Source organism: Mizuhopecten yessoensis, unplaced genomic scaffold (genome assembly GCF_002113885.1).
Source record: "Mizuhopecten yessoensis strain PY_sf001 unplaced genomic scaffold, ASM211388v2 scaffold10071, whole genome shotgun sequence".
In the NCBI taxonomy this organism is placed as follows: domain Eukaryota; kingdom Metazoa; phylum Mollusca; class Bivalvia; order Pectinida; family Pectinidae; genus Mizuhopecten; species Mizuhopecten yessoensis.
In genome coordinates, this window is record NW_018408364.1 from 31,751 (window position 1) to 57,192 (window position 25,442).

The 25,442-nt window shown below is 36.0% G+C and overlaps 2 protein-coding genes across 4 annotated transcripts; one reads left to right on the top strand and one right to left on the bottom strand.

Annotated features, from left to right (window-relative positions):
- Nucleotides 1-3,734: 3,734 nt before the first annotated feature.
- LOC110459467 (deleted in malignant brain tumors 1 protein-like) lies at nt 3,735-15,298 on the top strand. Of its 3 annotated transcripts, XM_021511738.1 has the most exons (13): nt 3,735-3,801; nt 6,219-6,524; nt 6,934-6,988; nt 8,150-8,263; nt 8,752-8,908; nt 9,050-9,210; nt 11,019-11,175; nt 11,300-11,469; nt 12,165-12,383; nt 12,604-12,627; nt 13,038-13,088; nt 13,999-14,049; nt 15,216-15,298. In XM_021511738.1, the coding sequence occupies exons 1-13, from the start codon at nt 3,787-3,789 to the stop codon at nt 15,218-15,220; spliced, it is 1,485 nt and encodes a 494-aa protein (XP_021367413.1). In that variant the 5' UTR covers nt 3,735-3,786; the 3' UTR covers nt 15,221-15,298. The 3 variants fall into 3 exon arrangements, with proteins under 3 accessions (XP_021367413.1, XP_021367414.1, XP_021367415.1); XM_021511739.1 differs by lacking the exon at nt 13,038-13,088; XM_021511740.1 differs by lacking the exons at nt 13,999-14,049; nt 15,216-15,298 and adding an exon at nt 13,818-13,956.
- Nucleotides 15,299-17,421: 2,123 nt separating this feature from the next.
- Nucleotides 17,422-22,604, bottom strand: LOC110459460 (speract receptor-like). Its single transcript, XM_021511724.1, has 4 exons — nt 22,548-22,604; nt 22,184-22,282; nt 21,766-21,857; nt 17,422-18,075 (listed from the first exon to the last, which is right to left on the bottom strand). Exons 1-4 carry the CDS (start codon nt 22,567-22,569, stop codon nt 17,803-17,805), a joined length of 486 nt encoding a protein of 161 aa, XP_021367399.1. The 5' UTR covers nt 22,570-22,604; the 3' UTR covers nt 17,422-17,802.
- Between the last annotated feature and the right edge of the window lie 2,838 nt (nt 22,605-25,442).

Genomic DNA, 25,442 nt, shown 5'->3' on the forward strand with positions numbered 1-25,442 from the left:
GATTCACAAATTGTTATCTAGGGCATTTGCAACCAGCCAATATCTTTCTCAACTCCCCTGGGAGCATACAGTATTGAAACAATAATCAGCAGCATGAGTAATGCACTGACACATTCTTTGCTGGTCTAAAGAAGCCATTACACCTATCGATATATCATTTTCAAACAATTTTAATTGCTACCGTTTATAAACAAATTCCTGTTATGCACATCTGTATAACAATATAGCGACACTTACCTTGCGCCATACTTGTCGTCAGGTGTATCAGCATGCGTCGTCGTACTCAACAAGATCTACTGCCCATCTAATCACCATTTATATACGATACTCGGATGACGGCAATCCGGGGGAATGCGCATGTGCAAACAGAGAGCTTTCCTGTTCCGATAAAATTGCTAACATAATAGCTATATAATGAGAGCAGTAAAAGGGAGTTCGTATCACACACCTGGTCTCGGCTCTATATGGTTTCATTGTCATCGACTAGTTATAACGTCAATACGCTGTTTGCTTTCCCGCTTCACGAATGTTTCGTTCAGAGAAATGAAAGTGTACGAAATAGTCAAATAATAAGATACGAATATGATATTGACTGCACAAAACAAAATATTTAACCAACACAAATTATGTTTTCCCAGCTTGCCTGCTCTGTGTTTATCATTGCAAAAATTCGTTTGGCATCGAAACTATATAACTATCCCTCGTACGGCCCCCTACATGGTATCGCCTGGTAGGTAAACATCTTCTTTTATCTGTTTTATTTCATAGAGAGGACAAAAAGGCTTCATAAGTCAATTAACCAAATACATAATTGGCATTTATTATACAAAGAGCATATGTTGTACAACAATCATCAACATTGATCATTAATGTTTTTTGGATTTCAAGGTATTGAATGCCTTTATTAGGTTGTTATGTGTTGGTACGTGACCGCGGAACGTCGATCGTTATTCCGGCTTGATGTTTAATCTTATTAAAACCCGTTTATTCGGTATACCAATTTATTGCCTAGTTGTCTTTATACTCTAATAGTATTCGTTCATTTCCATTAATTTGTTGATATTTCAAAGGAAGATAAATGGAAGTCCGTTTACGAAAAACGTCATCAATTGAGACAAGGAGCACATTGATTGTTTTGTGTCAAAACTATGGAAAGGTCATCATTGCGTATTTAGTTTCAAAGAGTACAGGCTCTGACACACACACACACACACACACACACACACCCACATAGTATAAATATTTAGAGGGGATTGGAAGGGGAAGGCACGTAAGCTTATGGAGATGAAAAATTGCTGGAAGCAAGACAAAATGGTAGCAAAACAACTGATATTGTATACAATCGGGTGATGTAATCTTCCTGTGGACTTTTTACATGGTTAACAGCCTGTGTTGATGAGGAACTCGATACGTCAGGATAAATGGCTATTTATATATTTAAACAAATCAAACCCCATGTCCTTAAGTCTTAACGCAAACAATCAGTGTTTGTTTTCTGGCACTTGGTCAAGCTATCTCTACAACTAAGTTGACAATTAGTAAACAACACATGTTTAAATTTGTTTATTTGACCCATATATGACAGATACTTCAACTACTGTTTATTTTAAAGCTAGCTACCGTTTGCTGTGTATTGCTGTATACTTTAACTACTGTTAATTGTAAAGCTAGCTACATGTTGCTTCACATATTTGCTGTGTATTGCTGTATACTTAAACTATTGTTTATTGTAAAGCTAGCTAACTGTTGCTTCACATGTTTGCTGTGTATACCTGTATACTTTAACTACTGTTTATTGTTAAGCTAGCTACATGTTGCTTCACATATTTGCTGTGTATTGATGTATACTTTAACTACTGTTTATTGTAAAGCTAGCTACATGTTGCTTCACATTATTGCTGTGTATACCTGTATACTTTAACTACTGTTTATTGTTAAGCTAGCTACATGTTGCTTCACATGTTTGCTGTGTATAGCTGTATTCTTTAACTACTGTTTATTGTAAAGCTAGCTACATGTTGCTTCACATGTTTGCTGTGTATAGCTGTATATTTTAACTACTGTTTATTGTAAAGCTAGCTACCTGTTGCTTCACATATTTGCTGTGTATTGCTGCATACCTTAACTACTGTTTATTGTAAAGCTAGCTACATGTTGCTTCACATGTTTGCTGTGTATAGCTGTATATCTTAACTACTGTTTATTGTAAAGCTAGCTACCTGTTGCTTCACATATTTGCTGTGTATTGCTGTATACTTTAATTACTGTTTATTGTAAAGCTAGCTACATGTTGCCTCACATATTTGCTGTGTATTGCTGTATACTTTAACTACTGTTTATTTTACAGCTAGCTACATGTTGCTTCACATGTTTGCTGTGTAGTCACGCTATCTCTCAGTTGAGGTTTTTGCTGTCCACTTTGTATTACACCACGCAAGCACTAATGCTTTGATGGCTAGTGTTCCCTACGGTGACCATCGCTTGCTTTTCAAAGCATTGTTTATGGAAATTAATCATTACCTGATGATTTCTCCGGCCGAAGACCACCTTTGTGTTGGTAAATAAATGAAGATATAGACAAAGATATTTGACCCGTTTGCGATACAATATTTGTTCACTGTTAACCTGTTGGTGCACTTAACGACAGTGTTCAACATTGATGTATGCTCACCTGTGTGTGTTGTGTTCACTCTCCTGGTATATTTTAGTCCCAGAAGTTTGTCGTGACCGTGATAGCCACAGTAATACATATTCAGTAGTAGCAGAGTTCATAATACCCACATGTTATCAATTATATAGTTTCAAATTTACCAGTTCTCCTCTTATTTTGAAAAACTATTTTTGAAAAAATTAAAGGTCTTGCGCACCACCCCTTTCATTTCAACAATAGTTTAGAACAGTTTGATGTCCAAGTCTTTGGCCATTACCGATTAGTCCTCGAAGGACGACGTCACTATATAGTGCAAAGTAACTAAGTTTTGGCGTTCTGTATATATTACCACATTCTATGGTGCACTCACCTGTATTTCAATCAACTGTGTGAATGGGCAGTCTCAGACAGAATTATCTAAATAAAGTGGTCCTGTAATATCCTTTTAATTCAAACTGAAAATACAACTTGAATATCTGTAGAATTTTAAAATGATCATATGCGTTAAAAAGAAAGAAGCAATTACCAAATGGATTGTTTGAATGGAAAAAGGTATATCAAAGTCTCAACAAGCATAAACATAATCTGTTTACAAATAAAACTTTGAAAAAATATTATCTCTTATCTAATTTTATTAAATGATTGATCTGATACCTCGACAATATTTACATTTCACGAGTGGCTCAGGAATAATGCAAAATTACTTATCAATCATCTTTTGTGACAATGCATTTCCACGTTAATGAAAACTGAAATTCAAGAGAGTCAATGATGCCATCCATTTACAAATAGGTTTAAAGTCATCTACGCAGGTGTTGAAAATTTCTTTAAGGAAAATACCAGCAACAAGTTGTCTGAAATCCGTTATTTATGAATAGACATTTCAAATACAATTGGTTATAAGGAATAAGTGTTTCGTTGTGTTGTTTTTTTAAATTCCAAACGTATTCCACATTAGCACACATGACGTGTGTTTTGAGAGCATGAACATCCTACTCACTGGATCTGATAGGGACGATTTAACATTTGATTGTCCTTTATTAAGGTTAAAAGTGTGTAGTGACTACATGAACATCTTATCTGTATAGCTGTATTCCATATTTTATCTATATACGTAGCCCAGTTATTCTGTCGAAATGGGGTCAAGAAAGGTAAGTCTTTCTGTCGTTGAAGTTTGATGTACTTATGTTTATATATCCTATGTGTTTGTGTTCATACATTATTTGTGGTTTTATGTGTTACTGTTTTATATGATTCCATAGGTATTTTAATTCGTATAACGCTTCTAGTGTAAACATCAAATACATACCAGGCAGTTTCTCCTGTCTATTTGCCGGTGACGTAGTGCAAATGGAAGTACTTCCACTAAAGCATTCACGGTAGTACCACAGAGTTTACTTTGTGTCAAGAAGCGTGCAGTCCAAGTCAAATCGAAATGCAGTCAAAGTTCGAAGGAAATGCAGTCCACGCCAATTCTTCAAGCCAAAAGAATTGCAGTCCAATTCCAAACGGAGTACAGTACAAGTCCAAACGGAGTACAGTCCAAGTCCTAACGGCACGCAGTTCAAGTCCAAACGAAATGCAGCCCTAGTCCAAACGGTTCGCATTCCAAGTCCAAAGGATTAGACACTGAGTACACTAAAGCATTGAACTGTTTGTGTATGGTATTTATGATCTATTTGAATGACACAGCTTTGCAAGCAAACAACATAGTGCGCGCTCAAATAGATCATAAATACCATACAAAAACAGTTCAATACTTATATTTACGTTTTCTCTGCCTCTTATGTTCTTTTTAACTTATAATTTATATTTAAAATCAAAAATGCCCGCCTTATCGACAGTCCACACAATTTCGTTCAATAGTTTGAACAGCGTATTGTCGCTTGCTGATTGGCAAACAAAGTAGTACTTTGAAATTTTAACAAACACTTCAATTTTATTCCACAATTCAGTACCAATACAATTGCGTATGATATGTCTATAGGGTGATTTAAGTTTATCAATAGAACTCTGAGCTGAAAGTTAGATTTAAAATTGTTTCGATTTTCCCCGGGAACAAATTTCGCGCATGGACAAATACAGCGAACACCGTAAATCCGACCTAGCCTTCCACGAGGGAGTTATTTTTGGAAATTAATTCGAACTTTTCTCTTTGCTCATTTTGTGAAGAATCCAGGCGTGAATTTATTTGTTGATTGTATGGGAACCTGACAACAGTTGGTAGATTCTATAACAGCCTCGTTATTTGACATGCCGTCAGAAACTGAGGAACCGTGGATGCGAGATGCGTGAAACTGATAGCGTGTGAAGTGAGTGATCTTGCGACGAAGCACAAGTTCGTTTCAAATGTCTGAAATGTTTAAGTGTACTGTGACTCATATCAGTAGGTCTGTAGCATATGTGTCAGTAGGTCCATAGAATATGTGAATTTCAGACATTTGTAACGAACCCCTATTGATCAGTGCAGTGTAACAGACGATATTTCTGATAAGTTGCATGAGCGTTAAAATTGTTTCCATTGCCGGCATTGGCGATTTCAACCGATGTGCATTTTGTTCGATATTGCAGACATTGGTCTTGTTTTCGTTGTAATAAAAGTGTTTTTTTATTTTATTTTTTTATTTTGCACATACATTTACAATGACATTGTCAAATCTCACAATGGCGAGCGATATTTCAGCAGCCGTCATGTGTATTTATATTGGATATTGTAGTTCCGGTCAGTGTTGTATCAATACGCTAAGAATTGTGTCCCGTGATGCATGGTAATTAAAGTCCCATCAACGACATAGCTTTCAAAGAGGCTATATAGTGACAATGCCATGCTAATGTAAATATAAGGATGTAACCGTCTGTCTACATGTAACTGTACGGTCGATGTGGTCAGTAAAATACGGGATCTCACAAAGATTACACATTATCAATATATTTGAAAGTAAGGTTGAGTAACTTGGCGAGGTTTTTGTTACGTGTCTTGATAAGCTTTTGGGTAATCGATTCTCATGTAATAAAAACCCACAGACATTTATGCAAAGAGACGGGCATAGCGTGTTCCCATTAGATTACCTATAGTCTGCTAGAGAATCTTCCCTCTGAACTCAACATATACTGTCAACCAAGAGCTCAATCAGTCTAACGATTTCGTCCTCAGTAAATGTCATCTTGACCTTTTCTTTGCAAAAATATGCTCCAAAGTAATTTACAGCCATATATATTTGTATCGCCGTCCGCCTTTTATGGAAAAAAAGAGTTTTCATACAGGGAGAGTGGAAACGTCAACCGATCTGATATTATAACTTGACTTACTTGTAACCTTCCCTGCTATATTTATTCCAAATTGGTATCTGCAAATGAGATAAAAAAAAAATCAGGTATAATGGTAAAATAGTCGATAAAAGAATGGCAACGGTATGTGTTCTAATTGATTGTAAACGCTTTGATTTAGGGAGTTCACCTTAACCCCTACTAACCAAACAAATATTGACAGGTGAGCACGTTTTAATTGTTTATTCTTTGTTTTATTTTATTTTGCTTCTATTTTAATTCACATTTGTTCCTTTTGTAGATGTTGGTAGTCTGGGTACTCGTTCTAACCGCAGTGGGTTCGGACTGTGTCCCCCTCCAGGCAGGCCGTACATTACATACTGTGTCCAGAGATGTAGCGGATCCTCCGTCCCATCAATTGATGGACTTCCGTCGCAGGAATCACGTGCACAGTTGTCGTATATGTCCGTTTATTCCCGGAGCACGTGTAATGTGTGTGCACTATCAACAAGAGTGCGACGTTCACGAGGACCGCTGTTTCAGGAGCCTAGGAGTCCAATCAAATTTTCACGGGTTTAGTTATACCAAAATAGATTATGACGGCAGGGTAAGTTATAAAGAAAAAAAAGGTGACACGCTAAAACAGATTAATACGGAAGATGTTTGGTAAACTAGAAATGAAACTATATACACTGGTAACAGCAGTTCCGCTGACATCTAAGGAGAAACCTATATTTAGCTACCCGCTAGATTTTAACTACGATGTTCACTGTCTAGCATTATTATAAAATGTCAAGTATATCTTAAATCGTTGATAAACTACTTTCTAGGATTTGAGATTAACTTTCATGAAAACATATTTTCCTTTTGGAATTTTTGGCGTTGTTGATATATTTCTTTGTTTAGATGCCTCCTCTGTACCGCTTCTACTCTTTTCATATGGACATTGAACCCCATTTTTCCTGTTTGTATATTGAATTGTTTTTCTTCAAATAATTACCTTATATTTTTCTTAGGAGGCTTGGGCCAGAACGGAAACAACTGTGCGATCATGTGCACAAGGAAGCCATGGTAATACTACTTGTTTCAGATCAATGATAAACATTGTCAGGTATATGGTCCTTTTACGTATCGTCCGAGGTTGAAAGAAAGGACGCCGCCCTTCTAACTAAATCAGTAAAAGACAGTTTGAGTGATACTAGAAGTGTCGATAACTTGACTTGACGGATGCACCACCATTCTAAGGGTTTACATATGGTAAAACATAAGGTTAATTTATATTTGTTTGGGATTTAGTTCATTCTTCTATGATTGTACGCTAATACTAAGATATATAGGATAAAGAAATAATTTTAGGATCATTTGTAATTCTTCCTGAAAATTGAGCCTGCTTCCATATATGTAGCGAATTTCTTTGTGTAAACATGTATCCCTTTATTATAAGGTAGTATTACACCTCGGGCACTACTCACATGAGATCACCGTGATACAATTCCGGTCTGTAGCGTTAAAGGGTAGATCTTTGGGAAAGTTTCACAACAATTTAGATTCTAATTGGATTTATGTTACCTTTACGTACATTTTTTGCCTATCGTAAAGACACTGGCTGCAATAATATCACATATTTACGTTCAAAGATGAACGTAACGCACACAGACAGGTGATTGCACCTTTAGATAGTTTTTAGTAAAAATAGAAATACACTTCATGGTAGAGCTGTTTCGTCCTTCTCAGACATATATATCGGTGATACTAAGGGCAAAAAATGGGGGGGGGGGGGGTGTCTAAACTGCTGATGAAATAGATTGGGAAGTGCATTACCTCCCTTAATTATATGAATTTCAAATTTGAGGGAAGTGCTGCTAAATTAATTAAGTGTGTATAGTATGAACCGTGCCACTACAGAAAAGAGACTACTGTCGCTACCAAGGTTCAAAGTCACAATTTCCCTGGACAATGTTTTGTGATGTTAAATACAGTGCATTATTAGATTGTGTCTCTGCTAACGTATGTTACGAGATATGAGGCAATGTCGAGGTATTTTCATTTAAAATCATAAAAACAAATATTGTAAATTACCTACAACGAAGCCACCTCAACAGTGCCATGCTAGTTTATTGCACGCGTGTGCACTGCTTCAATCAGGGCTGATTGTATCATTATAACTTTTAGGTATAAAGTATAGGTGTTTAATACACGTACGTAGAAGCTCTTACCCTGTCATGTTTACAGGCGATGGTTCCGTCACTTATCATCCCATGCTTACACACACGCCATCTGTTGAAACGACGACCACGCCGATGAAGTTAGCCTTCCAGACAGTCCAACCTCCATCGAATACTGCACGTGAGCTCTAGCTGATAATTTGGGTTAAACTTAAGGCACCGTTTTCTCTGGTGTTTTACTATAAGATTGCCTACAAATGATTACTGAGTTAAGCAATATTTTGAAGAAATTTTCAGTTCTGATAAAGGAAGAATTTGTAAATATAATTAACTAAATATTTGTTTCTTTTGAAAGGAAACGATAGTTATAATAAGATTTTAATCTTTTTTTCAAATCCATTTTATCTTACAACATACAAAAACTAGAGTTATAGGTAAACTTGGTATTCCTGTCTCCAGAGACTTTTACACGTAACTTTGGCATGTGTTTTTAGAGAGTTGAACACGTGACCGTGCTGTCCGTCTATAGACAGTTTTACACGTGACCGTGCTGCCCGTCTATAAACAGTTTTACACGTGACCGTGCTGTCCGTCTATAGACAGTTTTACACGTGACCGTGATGTCCGTCTATAGACAGTTTTACACGTGACCGTGCTGTCTATTTTTAGATTCGGTACATGCTGCTTTGATGTCTAATATGGGAGTGAACACTCACGAAGGAGTCCTTATAATCACTGTTGACGGCATAGATCACGTGGCCTGTGCGGACGGATGGACAGAAGAAAACAGTCGAGTCGTTTGTAAAACCATTGGATCTCCTCAAGGGTGGGTATCTTCCAGCAAGGAATTATTTTACGATAAACAGCAATTTTGACGGCGTCTTTTATCCATTGATTTGTATTTTTATGATGTTTATCAATTCTTCCTTGAAATATCATAAATGCCTTTCGTTACCTCCTCGTACAGGTACGTAGCGTCACATCGGGCCGTACAGGACTACGGAATACCCGTGCTTAGTGAACAGGTCACTTGTAATGGATTGGAGCTGGATCTGTCTATGTGTCCGCGTCACAGACAGACACACTGTCCCAACAACCGCATCATACAAGTCACGTGTACCGTTACAGGTAAATATAGACCGTTTCCTGAAATTTAAAGAACTTCTACCGGACGAACTATGGGGATTAAAAACGACACTGGTATATGTCTTATAATGTCGATATAGACAGCCTTTCTGTTTGTTTGACCAAAGACACCCAAGGATATTTTCGTCAGCTACTTTCCTCGACCTTTCAACATGACTAAAAGAGACCGCGTAGTATTTAGCTGTACACTAAGCTGTACACTAAGCTGTACTCTAAGCTGTACACTTAACTGTACACTAAACTGTACATTAAGCTGTATACTAAACTGTACATTAATATGTACACTAATATGTACACTTACCTGTATACTAAGCTGTGCAATAAGCTACGATGTACACTAAGCTGTACACTAAGATGTACACTAAGCTGTAAACTAAGATGTACAACACTAAGCTGTAAACTAAGCTGTACAATAAGATATATACTAAACTGTACATTAATATGTACACTAATCTGTACACTTAGCTGTATACTAAGCTGTGCAATAAGCTACGATGTACACTAAGCGTTACACTAAGCTGTACACTAAGCTGTACACTAAGCTGTACAATAAGATGTACACTAAGCTGTAAACTAAGATGTACAACACTAAGCTGTAAACTAAGCTGTACAATAAGATGTACACTAAGCTGTAAACTAAGATGTACAACACTAAGCTGTACACTAAGATGTACACTAAGATGTACACTAAGCTTAGATGTACACTTAGATGTACAACACTAAGTTGTACACTTAGTTTAGATGTACACTAAGCTGAACAGTAAGCTGTACACTAAGCTTAGATTACACTGAGATGTACACTAAGATGTACACTAAGCTTAGATGTACACTAAGTTGTACACTTAGTTAAGATGTACACTCATATGTACACTAAGCTGTATACTAAGCTGTACACTAAGCTGTACTTTAAGCTGTACACAATGATGGCGTTACACTAAGCTGCACTGTAAGCTGTACACTAAGCTGAACAGTAAGCTGTACACTAAGCTTAGATGTACACTAAGCTTAGATGTACACTAAGTTTAGATGTACACTAAGTTTAGATGTACACTTATATGTACACTAAGCCGTACACTAAGCTGTACACTAAGCCGTACACTTAGATGTACACTAAGCTGTACACTAGCTGTACACTAAGCTTAGATGTATACTAAGCTTAGATGTATACTAAGCTTAGATGTATACTAAGCTTAGATGTACACTAAGCTTAGATGTATACTAAGCTTAGATGTACACTAAGCTTAGATGTACACTAAGATGTACACTCATATGTACACTAAGCTGTACACTAACGGTATCGAATTCAATTTTCCAATCGGGGACTTTCTCTCTGGTAGTAGTAACATCTTTTTCCGCTCAATCAAAAGTATTTACAGAAGATTTGGTTGAAGAGGTTGCTCCACATATCATAACAGGCGTCATATATGTCGATTTCAGAGGGACAAACTTAAAGCAAATACTCTCATTGGGAAATATGCTATTTCTCTGTTCTATATGATGGTTGATTTTTTTGAGCATGCTCATTAATATTCCTTGTTCTTTTGTTGTCATTTCCTCTGTTCTCTCTATAAGGGCATGGCTTACTTGGATTTGACCTAGATTTACATGGCGGGTGTTGTTAATAGACCAGAGGACGCTTACCCTTTCGGAACATTGTCCCAGTTTCCTTGAAATTCTTCACGGTTAACCTTTCTTTTCTTCGTTCATCTTTAGCCTTAGTCTTGTCTAATTAGAGTTTGAAATACGGTTTGGTTGACTGTTCGGTATATTCTTGATGTCTTTTGATATAGCGCCATTGTATGTGAGCTTGGTGTCCAATACCGGAGCGAGAACGCATGAGGGCATCCTCATCATAACTACAGGAAGCAAAGATCATGTGACCTGTGCGAACGGATGGACAGAAGAAAACAGTCGAGTCGTTTGTAAAACCATTGGAGCACCTCAGGGGTTGGTAAAATTTCTAACTTCTTTCCAGTAAAGACATTCTTACCACAAACAGGTATTTCGATGGCTTTTTAATGTCACAAATAACAACAACTAAATATTTTATTCTTAAATCCTTCCCGAACAGACACATAACGTCACACCATGCCTTCCAGAACTACGGAATACCTGTGTTCAATGAACAGATCGCATGTAATGGATGGGAAAGGGACCTGTCCAAGTGTCCGCGTCACAGGGACTACACACAGACACAATGCCTCAATAATTACGTCATATACGTCACATGTTCGGTTCCAGGTAAATATAATAAACATTTGTCGTGCAGTTAAGGACATACACTTAGCAAACCCTGGCGGTGTAAATGACACTTGGTTAAAACCACGAGCAGAGGAACGACTTCCACTGTTTTGGTATACCCGTGGGAACGGATTGGCAGCATATCTTATCGAGTACGGCTCGGTATCTCCTGGTGGTGTTTTCACCTCTTGCCTGCCATCCACAAATATTTAGTGAAACATATTTACCGATGATGGACACGTTATGCTCAAAAACAGTAACTCGCTTTTGTCATTACTGACTATCAAACATTTAACCCCGTCATTCGTGTTATGAAGCTCGAAAATTGTCTGTGATAGCTAGTCTGAACAATTTATCTGTCGTTTGCACTCCCTTTTTTCACATCAAAGCTGATGAGTTCCTGTCTCTTAGTTTAAACTTTCAATTGGTTTGAACCAATTCGTAGACAGTAGCGTGTGGAAATCGGTTAGTAAACTGTTGAAAGTCGTTTTCTTTACAAATGCATCATTATGGGGTTACTAACTTAGGTGTGTATCATGTCAAAATAGGAGGTGCGATATACATGTAACAGGAATGCAACGGACAGAGGGCTGCCCTAAAATCAAAGTGGTGTAGTGTTATATTTGGCAGCATGTCTTTTACCCAATTAAATGCATTTTTATAGTCATGGACACTATTTCTACATTTCTCCGTAGCTTCTACAGTTCTACCACCATCGACCACTCAAACCTCAACCACCACTCCAACCACTACAACTCCAGCCACTACTTCAACCACTCCGACAACTACAATAACAACCACTACCACTCCAACCACCACTTCTACCACTCCGACAACTACCACTACAACCACTCAAACAACCACTTCGACCACAACTAGGACTACACCCACTACAAGCTCACCAACCACTACAGGTATTGTGAACAGCATTCGCTCAGTAGTAGTGAATACATTTTTTCAATAATTTGCTACCTTGCTGCTGTAAATGAAAACTTCTCAGGAACAAAATATTTATTTGAACGAATTAGTCTTCGATATGGCAAAACAGATATGAGATATGTATGATAATATTGATGTTGTTACTATCATGCACTTGCACAGCTGTAGTCATTATTGTCTATGTTATTGCTGTAGGACACTGGATAAACTTCGGCGGTGGTAAGTAGTAGTCCAAGATATCTGTTGTAATGATAAAGGAGACAAATGTATGGAGATACACAGATAAAGGTTTAACTTATACTTTTAAGTGTGTATTCATTAATGAGAAAAAATATTTCGAATATCAACACGAAAACCCTGATAATAATCATACACAGAAGATATCAAATGATTCCCGTCAAATACCATTCAATGTGATGAGTATGGTAGAAAACCGATATTTTATTTTCTGTATTAAATAGTCTATGATTATTTTGCACTTGTCAGTAACTTGATTGTTACTTTTTTTGTTATGTACTACCGCGTATATTGTGAGAAACATAATTTGTTACTTACATTCTGGTATGTCAACTGTCACGTGCATGTTATTGTAAAACTTAACAAGGGTTTACATACTGTTCGTGTTTTAGGCAAAGTCACCTCAACATCGACGCCCCCGCAATCCGGATGGGTACCTTTTGGTAAAAAATATTATTCTGTGTTGTTCATTTCCTTTGTATCTTGACCATTTACTGTCTCGCTTTACTGGACAATTTACTGAGCAACTCTTTATACTGTGAACACGTCTAACTTTCAGAGTATTTGGTCATTCTTATCACAATCAATCATTTACATCAGGTAAATCTGTTAACTTTCTTAAAATGCATTAATGGATATCTGTAGTATATATTATTAGCATTTTTTTTTTATATATTTTAGAAAGTCTTTATGAATATTAAAAAGAATAAAGTATGGTCTTAGACGCTTTAATCTACATATGTGGGTATGTGTGTATAATTATGATGGAAATAACATTTTAGATAGAATTGAGATCAAGAGGCATTCATGGCTAGCACTTCATGTTCAATTCACAAAAACCCATGTGGCATTGACATTGACTGTAAACAACCTAAAAGGATTTAAATTATTACATTTATCCATTTTTTGAAACATTTCTGTCTCGCAAAGAGTTGAATCCAGAATAAAGACAAAACTAAAGGCACGCATATTTATATCATATATATCGTGTGTGTTTGTTCAGTAGATGGAACAGCAATTCTACTGAAACGGCCAGTTGTATCCAATGTAACTATTATGACGTCATGATAATAACCGCGTCATAAATCAAGCCATTATACTTGTAGCTAATATGAATGCCTTGTAATATACTGTTTTGGACACGCGATATTAATATAAGCTTATATTAACAGGATAACCACGGACAAAGAGACGGGACGTGGAAGGAAATACAAATGATCGATACTTATCGTTACAGTTTTAAATAAAAACAGTAGAAACTGATTTGTTCACTGTCTATGGGATCCTTATCATAACTACCGGAGGCAGATACCACGTGTTGTATGAAGAGTTAACATATTGTTCGTGTTTTAGGCAAAGTCAACTCAACATCAGCGGCCCCGCAATCCGGATGGGTACCTTTTGGTAAAAAATATTAATCTGTTGTTGTTAATTTCCTCTGTATCTTGATCGTTTACTGTCTCGCTTAGTTTGACAATTTACTGAGCAACTCTTTATACTGTGAGCATGTCTAACTTTAAAAGTATTTGATCATGCTTATCACAACAAATAATTTACATCGGGAAAATCTGTTAACTTTCTTACAATGTATTAACGGATACCTGTAGTATAAATTATTAGCAGAGAAATTGTTTTTTTAACATATCTTAGAAAGTCTTTATGAAGATTAGAAAGAATAAAGTATAAATGGTCTTAGATAATCTATATATGTGGATAGATAACAAATGAAGGACAATGAACTAAGATTTTTAAAAGTTAGCAAACATATGCATCAATGTTCTAAAGATGATTTTATGTGTTACCTATTAACAAACTGAATAGCGACGATGTCGTTGCAAGAGAATTTAAAGAAAACATGTTTATAAAGGTCCTCAAACCCAGCTTGAATGCACAATGTTTTTTGCAATGTATTGTAAATGCTTGTTTTCTTTGTACTGGTATTGTTTTTGACGTCACTATGCTTGTTTATTGATGACGTCACTCAACTTGTTGACAATACAAATATTGATGACGTCATGTAACCAACGGTGATAAACAAACATTAATCCGCCTGAAGAAGCCCTAGAAGGCAGAAAGGCCTAGCGGACAATCTGAAATATTTATGTTTTTATTCTATATTTTCCTTCGCAAGGACTTATTTATTTATTATCTACTATATATATATACTTATGATGGAAACAACATTTTAGACAGAATTGAGTTCAATAGGCATTCATGGCTAGCGCTTCATGCACAAAAAAAATGGCATTCACATTGACTGTGAACATCACCTAAATGGATTTAAATTATTACATTTATCATTTTTTGAAACATTTCTGTCTCGCAAAGAGTTGAACCCAGAATAAAGACAAATCTAAAGACACACATATTTATTTCATATATATCGTGTGTGTTTGTTCAATAGACGAAACAGCGATTCTCCAGAAACGGCCAGTTGTATCGAACGTTACCATTATGACGTCATGATAATAACCGCGTCATACATCGAGCCATTATACTTGTAGCTAATATGAATGCCTTGTAATATACTGTTTTGGACACGCGATATTAATATAAGCTTATATTAACAGGATAACCAGGGACAAAGAGACGGGACGTGGAAGGAAATACAAATTATCGATACTTATCGTTACAGTTTTAAATAAAAACAGTAGAAACTGATTTGTTTACTAGTTTTCTTTCCTTTTTACAAAAAAACTAATTCATTCAATCAAGGATTTCCCAATATTTAGTAACAGAGGCATGAACAATGACACACGTTTACAGTATAACAACACCATGCTAACCACCAAATATAACAGTATAGGTTTTGTTCTATTAGCCAATAAATACAGAGTAGAGTCAATAGATATATTTTGTTACGATTGCAAAACACAAGTGAAAACTAGGAAAGGTATACATTTCGAGAGCGGTATCAACTAAGAAACAATGACTATATGTTTATTATTTTCGTTTTTGTTGTGAATTACATTTTTGTAAAGTTTAAAGTTCATCTTTTAATTATTAACCAATTTCGGGCAGATGGCCATAATTCCAATAATTGTATGCCAGCCTGGTAAAAAATCAAACGGTTTTAGGTTAAAATGTAACAAGAGTAAATAACAAGAGGCCCAGAGGGCATGTATCGCTCACCTGAATATGTTTGAAATAAATGGTATGAAGTAAAGATATAGCACTCCATGGTAGGTGCTGTAAGTACATATGAAATTTCAGAAAGATCCATTTTGAACAAACTTCAAACAGAGCCCCACCCCTATGTATCTAGGCGGGTCATAACCAGCGTTCATACAAAATTGAATCCCCTTGACCCAAGGATGCTCCAGACTAAATAAGGATAAAATCCCTTAATCCCGATGGTCTAAGAAGGATTTTAAAGGTTTTACCTCTATTTCTCCTATTGGGCCCTGCCCTTCTGCCCCCTGGGATACCACCACATCCATTGCTTATACAAAATTGAATTCCCTTGGCCCGAGAATGCTCCAGACTAAATTAGGATAAAATCCCTTAATCTCTATGGTAGAAGATGGATTTTATAGGTTTAACCTCTATTTCCCCTATTAGGCCCCGCCTCTCAGGCCCCTGGGGGCCAGACCAACGGTTTATACAAAATTGGTTCCCCTTCCCCAAAGGATGCTTCAGACCAAATATGGAACAAATCCTTTAATTCCAACAGAAAAAGAAGGATTTTAAAGAATTTGCTATATTTCCCCTAATGGGCACCGCTATCAGCCCTCAGGGGGGCCAGACCAACCATTTATACAAAACTTGTTCCCCTTCCCCTAAGGATGCCTCTGACCAAATTTTGTCAAAATCTGCTCAGTCGTTTATGACCAGTAGCGATTTTTAGGAAAAGTTGACGGACGACGGACGACGGACGCCGCACCATGGCATAAGCTAACTTGCCCTTCGGGCAGGTGAGCTAAAAACTACAAGGAGAATGAGACCAGGTGTTCTGGAAGGGTAAGTGTCTTCTTCACTGACAACATCCGCGATACAAGTCAAGGTCAATGCCAAGTAGTGTCACGTCATCACAGCGGGAACTCGGATAATGACAACAAAACAACTCGGCACACTGATGAACATAATCAAACACACCAACCTTCATGTAACACAAAGAAATAACATATTTCCCTGTGGGATCGTGGTGGCAATAATAAAACAACTTTCATGTAACACAACGAAATAATATATTTCCCTGTGGGGTCGTGGTGGCAACAATAAAACTTGTTCATAGTCTTCATCAACCGGCATATCTGGAAATCCAGTGTCACAAAAGGGAAATTAAGTCCACAATCGGAAAATGGAAAGCATCATGCTTATCGTACAGTTTAGTAATGAGCCGCGTCTTTTGGTCATGTTGTAAGTTAACATCAAGGAAAACCGCTGAAGCAGAACAGGCTCTGTAGAAGCTTTGATTACAAGTTCAAAATGCATTATAAAATATATATGGTCAATAAAGTTCTTGTTTGTTAAAGATAGCACATAATCCATGCATCAGATAGTGAAATTGAAGGACGATTTTTTTAAAAGTTTTGTAACTAGTCCTGATAAGCTCATCAATACATTCAGCTTCGTTTTCAGAAAAATCATGCCACCGTACTCAACAAACATATTGTCAGCCAGAAACTCAATAAACCCCACGAGGTATAGTTCATCATGACCTTTGTCGTGTGCTCATTAACATGCTCCAAAACAGTTTATTAGCATAATTATAATCAGAGTAATCAGAGCAATCAGAGTAATCAGTAATCAGAGCAATCAGAGTAATCAGTAATCAGAGTAATCAGAGAAGGAATGCGTTATTCAGTTTAGTATGGTAGTATAAAGCGTTCTGATCAACGACATATTGTGTAGGGAGAGGATGCTCAAGATTGATCAGGAAATAATGCATACAAAGAATGAGGTCGCAACACATGAATAAATTCATACAAATATTGAAATAGATAAAAAGGAACAAAAACTGCAAAGAGTCTGTGTTTAAATCAGGAACAATATCTTACAAATACTGAAACTGTAAACATGAACACACATACAAGATTGCAAAAAGTGACACCTGGAGATTGTACCTGTTCACTCATTGTCTATATCAGTCCTGTTACAGTAGAATTTGGCGTTGTTTGTTTATAGTACTGGTCCTAGTAGAAGTGGGATTTGTTTCTACTCGTTACAGCCGGAGCTGCCGTTGAAGCTACATTCAGATTCTGAATAGGATGATTCACTTAAAGCCGGACTCATTGAAGTTGTCTCGTGGTACTGAGGAGACATCCAGTATGGAGAAACGTATTTGACTTTCTCTTTGTCGAATCTGTAGATCGGTGTCTCGGCGAGTTGGATAGGCATGAAGCTAATTTTCTTCATAACATCATTGTTTGGGTAACACACGGACACTCGCCGGCCAAGCAGCCACTGGGTGGCCAAGTACCTGCCACTCTAGGAGAACAAAAGGCATTGCATTAATGTTGAACAAGTATCTAAACTATGTGTGAGGGGAATTCTTACTGGAATTTGGTTACCATCTCTCCGTATCGTAAGTATTGGAAAACTAAGTGTAAATATAGTTAAGTTCTTACTGAGGAATTACAGAAAGTACTGTAGAATTCTTACGGGACTCATGCTTAGAGTCTCACAGAAAGTTTGGATTATTTTTTTCTTACAGTCAGTAAGCAACCATATAACCTTAATTTGGCTAACTTCTTGCCGGAGGTAGGATGTAATTCTTACCGGAAGTATGATGTAATTCTTACCGGAAGTATGATGTAATTCTTACAGGAAGTATGGTTTATAAGATAGGGTCATAATTGTATATTATTTGTGTTAATAAGTATTATTGATAACACGTGTCCGTATGCGACAGAAACTAGCCATCCGTATCGTGATATTTTAGACGCGCGTCGTGAGTTTGAATGAAAGTGAGTGTTGCGTAACAGTCACGTGAAGTGTTGTAAACCTGTTTACTTTGGTCACGTGACTTGTCTATTTTTACAGTGGTCATTGTTTAAGTTTTACTTTTGACGAGTCATGGTCAGTTTTGGTCAGTGCGTTCACAAAGACATGTTTCAACATAGAGTGAGTTTTGGTATTTGAAGATCCTGAATTGAATTGAAGTGTATGTACTTATATTAAAATATTAATTTTCGTATGTAAATAAACAGTATAAAAGTAATATTTTTAATTAGTTAAATTTTTGAAGTAATTGTATTTTTGGATTATTTGGTTTTTCCGGCATAGCCATTTAAGTCAGTATATTATTAAAATGTGGTTTCATTTTATTTGTGTAGGGAATTTAAATAGAACACTCACTGATGATCATGAGAGACACACATGTAACTGCGACCGCCACATAAAACCTATGTAAAGCCTTTTGTGTTAAAAACCCTCTTCATGTAGAAGAGGTAGTTATCTTGTATATGGTGTCCATGTTTTATATATATAGGTGATAAATTTATGAAGATAAAGTCATGAGATGAGCTTCATTAATCTATTATTTCTTTTGAACTATTAACTCGCCGTTGACGACGTCATACCATTAGTCTACGACTACTATTCGACAACGGTGAGTTAATAGTTCAAAAGAACAGTTCAATAAAGTTCATCTCATAAATTTATCAGTTACATATATTAAACATGGACAACATCTACAAGGTACCTTCAGACAATAGCCTTTACAAAGGTTTTAAATAGAACACTGTTTTATCACTTACATATATAAAACATGGACAACATCTACAAGGTACCTTCAGACCATAGTCTTTACAAAGGTTTTAAATAGAACACTGTTTTATCACTTACATATATAAAACATGGACAACATCTACAAGGTACCTTCAGACCATAGTCTTTACAAAGGTTTTAAATAGAACACTGTTTTATCACTTACATATATAAAACATGGACAACATCTACAAGGTACCTTCAGACCATAGTCTTTACAAAGGTTTTAAATAGAACACTGTTTTATCACTTACATATATAAAACATGGACAACATCTACAAGGTACCTTCAGACCATAGTCTTTACAAAGGTTTTAAATAGAACACTGTTTTATCACTTACATATATAAAACATGGACAACATCTACAAGGTACCTTCAGACCATAGTCTTTACAAAGGTTTTAAATAGAACACTGTTTTATCACTTACATATATAAAACATGGACAACATCTACAAGGTACCTTCAGACCATAGTCTTTACAAAGGTTTTAAATAGAACACTGTTTTATCACTTACATATATAAAACATGGACAACATCTACAAGGTACCTTCAGACCATAGTCTTTACAAAGGTTTTAAATAGAACACTGTTTTATCACTTACATATATAAAACATGGACAACATCTACAAGGTACCTTCAGACCATAGTCTTTACAAAGGTTTTAAATAGAACACTGTTTTATCACTTACATATATAAAACATGGACAACATCTACAAGGTACCTTCAGACCATAGTCTTTACAAAGGTTTTAAATAGAACACTGTTTTATCACTTACATATATAAAACATGGACAACATCTACAAGGTACCTTCAGACCATAGTCTTTACAAAGGTTTTAAATAGAACACTGTTTTATCACTTACATATATAAAACATGGACAACATCTACAAGGTACCTTCAGACCATAGTCTTTACAAAGGTTTTAAATAGAACACTGTTTTATCACTTACATATATAAAACATGGACAACATCTACAAGGTACCTTCAGACCATAGTCTTTACAAAGGTTTTAAATAGAACACTGTTTTATCACTTACATATATAAAACATGGACAACATCTACAAGGTACCTTCAGACCATAGTCTTTACAAAGGTTTTAAATAGAACACTGTTTTATCACTTACATATATAAAACATGGACAACATCTACAAGGTACCTTCAGACCATAGTCTTTACAAAGGTTTTAAATAGAACACTGTTTTATCACTTACATATATAAAACATGGACAACATCTACAAGGTACCTTCAGACCATAGTCTTTACAAAGGTTTTAAATAGAACACTGTTTTATCACTTACATATATAAAACATGGACAACATCTACAAGGTACCTTCAGACCATAGTCTTTACAAAGGTTTTAAATAGAACACTGTTTTATCACTTACATATATAAAACATGGACAACATCTACAAGGTACCTTCAGACCATAGTCTTTACAAAGGTTTTAAATAGAACACTGTTTTATCACTTACATATATAAAACATGGACAACATCTACAAGGTACCTTCAGACCATAGTCTTTACAAAGGTTTTAAATAGAACACTGTTTTATCACTTACATATATAAAACATGGACAACATCTACAAGGTACCTTCAGACCATAGTCTTTACAAAGGTTTTAAATAGAACACTGTTTTATCACTTACATATATAAAACATGGACAACATCTACAAGGTACCTTCAGACCATAGTCTTTACAAAGGTTTTAAATAGAACACTGTTTTATCACTTACATATATAAAACATGGACAACATCTACAAGGTACCTTCAGACCATAGTCTTTACAAAGGTTTTAAATAGAACACTGTTTTATCACTTACATATATAAAACATGGACAACATCTACAAGGTACCTTCAGACAATAGTCTGCACAAAGGTTTTATGACGCAGTTATGTGGCGTTCGCATTTACATGCCTGTCTCTCATGATCATCAGTGTTCTATTTAAACTTATGATCATCAGTTTCGTGCGATCTTTTTATAACCTTTAAAAGGAATAATAGAAAATGCAACATGATGTTAGTATGAGAGTATAAATTGTATTTTAATTGTGTGTATTACATGTTGTAGGGGTTTTATTTATTATTTGGTTTAGTCCGATAAATAAACTGATTAAACGAACCCGAGTTGTGTGTGACGTTTTCACCCGAACCCACATCTGCTACATTTATACTTACTGGAAGTATGATAAAGCCTCTTCGTTGCTACATTTATAATTACCGGAAGTATGATAAAGCCTTTCGTTGCTACATTTATACTTACCGGAAGTATGATAAAGCTTCTTCGTTGCTACATTTATACTTACCGGAAGTATGATAAAGCTTCTTTGTTGCTACATTTATACTTACCGGAAGTATGATAAAGCCTCTTCGTTGCTACATTTATACTTACTGGAAGTATGATAAAGCCTCTTCGTTGAACGTTGTACAAATGCTCCTTTCGGAGCATGGTGCCGACCTGCTCACTAATGTGGATTCTGTTTGCTGTATGGCGAGTAGAATGGGGTCCCAGTTAAGGTTTTTCTGATATTGTTTTAATACGTCATGATTTATATTTTTAAATTATGATAGCTACAAAGAAAACCGTTAAACTGAATAGCAAATGGAAAAGTTTTGGACAAAATATGTTAAACCGGAATGAATTATTATCGCTATCTGAGGTAACAGCATGCCCGTTCTTCTGAATATGTTCTATATATCCAGGCTACCACTCCATTTCCACATTTCCCCTCAATATACAAATGTTATTCCACACCTACGTCACTTCCACATCTACACTACGAATTAAACTTCGTGTTTATCATACATACCGCTACAACTCTGCTTCAGTTGTGTTGCGACATCAACCAGTTCCCCATATATATGAAAACGAGGTTCCGGATGTGACGACAATTTGTATACACAGTCGGCTAAAAATAGCAACAGAAAAGTCAGGAGCAATGTTATCTCATGCAAAAAATGAAACGGCCAGGATAGGAACCTGGCGTTACTCTGTTATTCACATCATGAGAGCAGACGTTTCTTACTTAAAATCACGCAATGACAAAACACGATCAAACTTTTTGTGAGTTCTCTGCATATTCGATTTCAAGAAAAAACAATTACTTCGGGAAAATATTAACACTAAATTAAACATCTTAACTTCAAAAAACAGAAACTCTAGTTTGAACATACATGTGTGTATGCTGATACGCATGCGCAACTTTGAATCCGGAAGTATATCGACCTCCAAATCACTGCTCGATGCCCGGATGTCCAGTGCCATATTAGCTATCTCCGACACATGTCGGAGTGTCTGCTTTGACGAAGTACCTGCAACAAAAACAATAGTTTGTTTTACTTTACACAAATATCGAGCACTGAGGCATCACACAGATCTCGTCACAAAGATCTACATTTTTTTAAAGAACCCCTATTTTTCAACGTTTCATATGAAATATATAAGCGTCGAAAGACAACAAAACTCGTGCAGCGAAAAAAAACAACTAAAAATTTCGTTTCGATGTGACTATGGATTTGTCCATTTCAGTTCAGCTTGAAATAGACGTTAAAACAATCTATATTATGTATTTCTTGACCTCAACGCAGTATTGGAAATCACAGAAAATGCTATAACCATAAGTAAAAAAAAAAAACTATGTGACAACAACTTGACTGAAGTGTCAGAAAAAAATCCGGAAATCACAGTGAATGTTTAAAAACACGACTTACCGGAAGTCACAGAGCACATGTCATAATAACTTCCTCAAAAACACAGAGACTGATCATAATCACTTACAGGAAGTCACAGAAAACACATCAAAGTCACCTACAGAAAAAACACAGATACTATGTCACAATAGTTTTCCGGAAATCACAGATACCATGTCACAATAGTCTACCGGAAATCGCAAAAAAAATATCAGAATAGTCTACCGGAAATCACAAATACTATGTCACAATAGTATACCGGAAACCACAGAAACCTTGTCAAAATAGTCTACCGGAAATAACAGAAACCTTGTCACAATAGTCTACCGAAAAATACAGATACCATGTCAAAATAGTCTACTGGAAATCACAGATACTATAACACAATAGTCTACCTGAAATCATAAAACCATGTTAAATGAGTCTACCGGAAATCACAAAAACATTGTCACAAAATTCCACCGGAAATGTCAGATACCATGTCACAATAGTATACCGGAAATCACAGAAACCATGTAAAATTAGTCTACCGGAAATCACAAAAACATTGTAACAAAAGTCTACCGGAAATCACAGAAACCATGTCACAATAGCCTCCCGGAAATCACAGAAACCATGCAAATTTAGTCTTCCGGAAATAACAGAAACTTTATCACAATAGACTACCGGAAATCATAGCAACCATGTCACTATAGTCTTCCGGAAATCATAGAAGCCATGTCACAATAGTTTACCGGAAATCACAGATACCATGTCACAAAAATCTACTGGAACTCACAGATACCATGTAACAATAGTTAAACGGATATCAAAGAACCCATGTCACAATTGTCTAGGGGAAATCAAAGATACAAGGTCACAATAGTCTACCGGAAATCAAAGATACAATGTCACAATAGTCTACCGGAAATCACAGATACAATGTCACAATAGTCTACCGGAAATCACAAATACTATGTCACAATAGTATACCGGAAACCACAGAAACCTTGTCACAATAGTCTACCGGAAATAACAGAAACCTTGTCACAATAGTCTACTGAAAAATACAGATACCATGTCACAATAGTCTACCGGAAATCACAAAAAAAATATCAGAATAGTTTACCGGAAATCACAGGTACCATATCACAATAGTCTACCGGAAATCACACATACCATGTCACAATAGTCTACCGGAAATCACAAAAACATTGTCAAAAAAGTCTACCGGAAACCAAAAATACCCTGTAACAATAGTTTACGGAAATCACAAAAACGTGTCACAAAATCCTAACGAAAATAACAGATACTATGTCACAATTGTCTTCCGGAAATCACAAAAAAAATATCACAATAGTCTACCGGAAATCACTGAAACCATGTAAAATTAGTCTACCGGAAATCACAAAAACATTGTCAAAAATGTCTACTGGAAACCACAAATACCATGTCACAATAGTCTACCGGAAATCACAGATACTATAACACAATAGTCTACCGGAAATCATAAAACCATGTTAAATGAGTCTACCGGAAATCACAAAAACATTGTGACAAAAGTCTACCGGAAATCACAGAAACCATGTCACAATAGCCTCCCGGAAATCACAGAAACCATGCAAATTTAGTCTTCCGGAAATAACAGAAACTTTATCACAATAGACTACCGGAAATCATAGCAACCATGTCACTATAGTCTTCCGGAAATCATAGAAGCCATGTCACAATAGTTTACCGGAAATCACAGATACCATGTCACAAAAATCTACTGGAACTCACAGATACCATGTAACAATAGTTAAACGGATATCAAAGAACCCATGTCACAATTGTCTAGCGGAAATCAAAGATACAATGTCACAATAGTCTACCTGAAATCAAAGATACAATGTCACAATAGTCTACCGGAAATCACAGATACAATGTCACAATAGTCTACCGGAAATCACAGAAACCTTGTCACAATAGTCTACCGGAAATCACAAATACTATGTCACAATAGCATACCGGAAACCACAGAAAAATTGACACAATAGTCTACCGGAAATCACAAAAAAAAATATCAGAATAGTTTACCGGAAATCACAGGTACCATATCACAATAGTCTACCGGAAATCACACATACCATGTCACAATAGTCTACCGGAAATCACAAAAACATTGTCAAAAAAGTCTACCGGAAACCAAAAATACCCTGTCACAATAGTTTACGGAAATCACAAAAACGTGTCACAATATCCTAACGAAAATAACAGATACTATGTCACAATAGTCTTTCGGAAATCACAAAAAAAATATCACAATAGTCTTCCGGAAATCACTGAAACCATGTAAAATTAGTCTACCGGAAATCACAAAAAAAATATCAGAATAGTTTACCGGAAATCACAGGTACC